The sequence below is a fragment of the Dryas octopetala genome, chromosome 9, assembly GCF_963921425.1.
Source record: "Dryas octopetala chromosome 9, drDryOcto1.1, whole genome shotgun sequence".
Lineage (NCBI taxonomy): Eukaryota > Viridiplantae > Streptophyta > Magnoliopsida > Rosales > Rosaceae > Dryas > Dryas octopetala.
Genome location: NC_141374.1, coordinates 6789350 through 6794044, shown reverse-complemented (window position 1 = coordinate 6794044; position 4695 = coordinate 6789350). Strand labels below are relative to the sequence as shown.

At 36.8% G+C, this 4695-nt stretch overlaps 1 protein-coding gene across 1 annotated transcript; it reads left to right on the top strand.

Moving 5' to 3' along the window:
• Positions 1–1375: 1375 nt before the first annotated feature.
• LOC147273498 (Putative AT-hook DNA-binding family protein) lies at positions 1376–2278 on the top strand. The gene has a single exon (XM_086228229.1). It carries the CDS (start codon positions 1376–1378, stop codon positions 2276–2278), a length of 903 nt encoding a protein of 300 aa, XP_086084355.1.
• Positions 2279–4695: the final 2417 nt, after the last annotated feature.

Sequence of the window (4695 nt, the reverse complement as noted above, 5' to 3'; positions counted from 1 at the left end):
ATCTCATTCAACATATATTAACAAATCTTAAAGCTAGCTAATTACTTAATTTTCTAGTTCAAAACTACATTAGAGAATTGCATGATTCATATGATTTCCCTTATCACCTTATCAAAGAAATTTGCTCTATAATAACTAGTTCATGAGTTAAATTTTTTCTTTTTTAAGTTTTTTTCTTCTAAAAGTGCCGATTCATACTCTAGTGTACTTTTGTGTGTCCAAAATTGAAATATATACATGTCCTCTACTTATATACGTTCTATGTGGATATTATGCTTATAGTCAATCAAAACTATCCTTTTTAGGCATTCATTTTATTCGAACTCTAACACTGTAAATTTCAATTAAATTATCAACGCTAAATCAATCTTAAAATTTAAAGCCGTGTCGTTTCGACCATAAATAGAAAAGAGAATAAGATTTTATTATGTACATCAATAGTTATTAGAAAATTGAAATCAAATTAGAGTTTGGCTTATCAGACTAAGAAGTTCAATTGAATTGAGCTCAACTCTGATAATTTTCTTAAGAGTTGAGCTTAATACAGTCTAGATCATTTGCTGATCGATCATATATATACTTGTATTTTAAACTTTCATCTAGATATATTTTATAATATTGCACATTTTGATATATATAAATACCATATCAACATCAAATGCATGCATAGATATTAAGAATGCTATTTGTAGTTGTTTTTATAACCTGACCAAATTTTTTGGTTTGATAAACAGGTTTTCTTAATCCAAAATTGAAAATTCGAAAACCAAAATATGTGAGAATAAATAATAAATATAATTCTTCCCAGTTCCCACACATAGTTTTGAAAATGGCGTTTTCACTTCACGCTCCAAGACCTGAGAGTCATGCTTGCAACCATTGCCTTCTTCCTCAGAATAAGAAATCAATATATAAACTTAGCAGTTAGCACAAATTATTATTTAACATTGTATATTTAAACTTTTGGTGCGAGAGAAATGACTGCGTTTTGAGTCCTTGTCGCCCCCACTCCACCTCATACCTCTCTCTCTCCCTCCTCTTCTTCCCTTCCCTTTCTCTGCACTCGATCTCTCTTGTTCTTGTTGTCGTTGTTAGTTTTTGTTTTCTTTAAATCTCTTCTTATATATTCAACTCTAAAACTTCTAGTACCGGAGCAACCCTCTCTCTCTCTCTCTCTCTCTCTCTCTCTCTCTCTCATCTTTTCCCTTCATTATTTTCTTTATATATAATTTTCCCACTTCCATAAAATAAACAAAAGCAGAAAAACAAAAACAGTTTTTAATTTGCTCGATCATCAGTTTCTTAAAACACTATTTTATAGAAAACATTTTTAATATTTTCCTCCTTGTTTTCTGTTTTTCTTTTTGATGTGTCCATGGCTGGTTTGGATTTAGGCTCAACTCCTCGCTACGTTCATCAGCTCCACAGGTCAGACTTGCACCTCCAAAGACCAAACCAACAAACTCATCATGACTCCGAAGATCAAGATGGTCAAATCTCCGCCGACCAGCACCACGAAGATGGTGGTCAGCACCAAGGCCTCGACCTCGCTGCTTTCAACGCAGCGGGGTCAGGCGACATGGTGGCCCGCAGGCCACGAGGCAGGCCTCCCGGATCCAAAAACAAGGCAAAACCGCCTGTGATTATTACAAGAGAGAGTGCAAACACTCTCAGAGCGCATATTCTGGAGGTTGGGAACGGCTGCGACGTCTTCGACTGCGTGGCCACGTATGCTCGCCGCCGGCAGCGGGGGATCTGTATTTTGTCCGGCAGCGGCACGGTCACCAATGTGAGCTTGCGGCAGCCGGCAGCAGCCGGAGCTGTAGTAACCCTTCATGGAAGGTTTGAGATACTATCACTTTCTGGGTCCTTTCTGCCTCCACCGGCCCCGCCCGGCGCGACGAGTTTGACCATATTCTTGGCCGGCGGGCAGGGCCAGGTGGTGGGAGGCAGTGTTGTGGGGGAGTTGACCGCCGCGGGGCCGGTGATCGTGATCGCGTCTTCGTTTACTAATGTTGCTTACGAGAGGTTGCCTTTGGATGAGGAGGAACAGTTGCAGATACATCCCCCGGTCGCATCCCAGGGCTCGGGCGGTGGCGGTAGCGGTGGTGGCGGTGACGGCGGAGGTGTTGGGAACAACCCTTTTCCGGACCCGTCTTCGGGGCTCCCCTTCTTCAATTTGCCGCTCAATATGCAGAACGTTCAGTTACCAATTGATGGGTGGGGAGGTGGTGGTGGTGGAAACTCGGGGGCTCGTCCCCACCATTTTGAACATTGACATCATAAGTGGGTTATCGGTTTTAACTTCTTGAGATGGTGTTGTGGATTTGGAGGGCTGCTGATTAGGTAATTGCATTGGATGAGATGAGCTTTGTTCGAGATTAAAAAAAAAAAAAAAGGTCAGCAAATTTCATGGACTAGCTAGTTATCATCATGACCATGTTAATTTGATCTTCTTAATTTGCTAGCTACTAGCTACTGTTGATGTTGTAGTTCTCATGATGTTTTTCATTTCGATCCACTTCTTCTTCTTTTTTGTTTTTTGTTTTTTTGGATGGGTCTCTTGGATTTCTGGAAAGAGTGTTGTTGATGATGGTGGCCGGGAAGTACTCTTACTTTTTCTTTATAAGGAACGGTTTGAGGATTCAGCTTTAAACATTAAGCTCTCTACTCTCTATAGCTAGCAATTAATTATTTCTGCATTTAGAAAATGGCATCCAGTCCCTGAAATTTAGGGGTTACTATAATTATGCTAGCAGATCCACTTCACAGTCTTCATATAATTGCCTTCTGTTTCAAGTTATGCTTTTTTTAACTTCATTAATTTTTTGTGTTTAGAGCAGATATAATGTTGTCACCTTTCACTCTTTCAGTACCAGAATAGTTTTCTATTCTATGACTACATTGTTAAACATTAATTTCAACTAAATCTTGTAGGATCTGTGACTTGGTATTCTGTTTTTTTGCATTGTTTTCATGAAATTAATATTAATAAATAAGCAACACTATATATAATTAACAAATAAATAATATTTAAGTTCGAGGGAAGTAGAATAATTGATGTGTTGGTGTCTAGTTAACTCAAGTTACATTGATGTTCATGCTGACTTCTCTAAGTACATATATATTCGAGTCCTTTTATGAACTAGCATTCAACAAGATTTTACTAGCTAGATAACATATATATGATTATAAGATATAAATTCGAAAAATAAGCAAATTACATATATGTTTCTTCTACTTATAGACTCTACTAGTACTACTTCTTTCTTGGATATATAAGTAAATTTTGAAATTGGACCAATATTTGGTACGTTACTCACAAGTTACACCTTACGCTCCAACTAATTAAAAATACTCTAATGGAAAAATCAGTGCTTCCCAGAGCTACTATATAGTCTCAATAGGTTTGGGATATATTCTTGGTGACTGAGATGAGAATTAATAGGCCAGAATACTAATATATAGTGTAGCTAGCTCATTCATTTTAATTAGTTATATATGGTGATCGGCTTGAAACACTACTAATTAACTTGTTGATGTTTCTGAGTTATTATACTCAGGTTCCAACACTTTTTAATTAACTATATACTTGACGTTTCTGGAAACCCATTTGGGTAGGAAGTGGAGTAGTGTATGAAGTTATCCATATCTCTCTCCTGAATCGCATACATTTGCTAACTTGAATGAAGTCTTATCCATATAATTATCCTCCTTGATTAATTTGTGACATTGATGAATTAAGTACAATGCTATTGCATATGCATATATCATCAATGTAATAAATGTGTAAGTAGCTAACCCTCTTCATGCATGATTAGCAATGATATATACAGACTCCTTCTATTGAGGTATACCTCAACTTATTTATGTTGAGGTATACCCTATTGAGGCCCACACGAGTCGTTTTGTGTCAATCCGAACCATTCATTTTTTACATCTCCATTGATAGATCATCCTTGCAAAAAATTAGCCAAATCGGAAATCATTTGCCTATCTAACTTTGATCAAATAAATGGACGAACAAAATATTTTCGATGAAACCGTTCATTTGTTTTATCAAAGTTAGATAGACAAATGATTTCAGATTTGACTAATATTTTGCAAGGATGATCTATCAATGAAGATGATCCTTGCGAACGGTTCGGATCGTCACAAAACGACTCGTGTGGGCCCCAACAAAGTCATACCTCAACATAAATAAGTTGAGGTATACCTCAATAGAAGGAACCTGATGATATATATATATATATATGCTTATTAGGCTCTACAAATTAAGCATTGTTGATTAATTAATTTCTAGAGCTTTAGCATGTACAAATTGAGTCCTTTACGTTTAGATGTAAGTAACTTTTCCCTTCAGTACTTGGCCTCAATGGAATCGGATCGGAGGCTATTCTATCATGTTTGCACGTACACCATAATTTTCTATCTGTAGAGAGCCAAAGAGCTAGTCATTAATTAATGCAGCTAGCTGATCAACTAGAACAGTAGCTAGGTAGGTGCTCCAGATATATATATATATGTAATATGCGAATAATCCTCTCATTATATAATAATTCAACAATACTATGGAATATCACACTTGAGAAACCACTTCCGGCCACTAACCATTATTTTTGTTTAAATAAGTCACTGCAGCCTCTATATATACTTCGCTATGAAACAAGCTGCTTTTCGTCATATGTATGGACA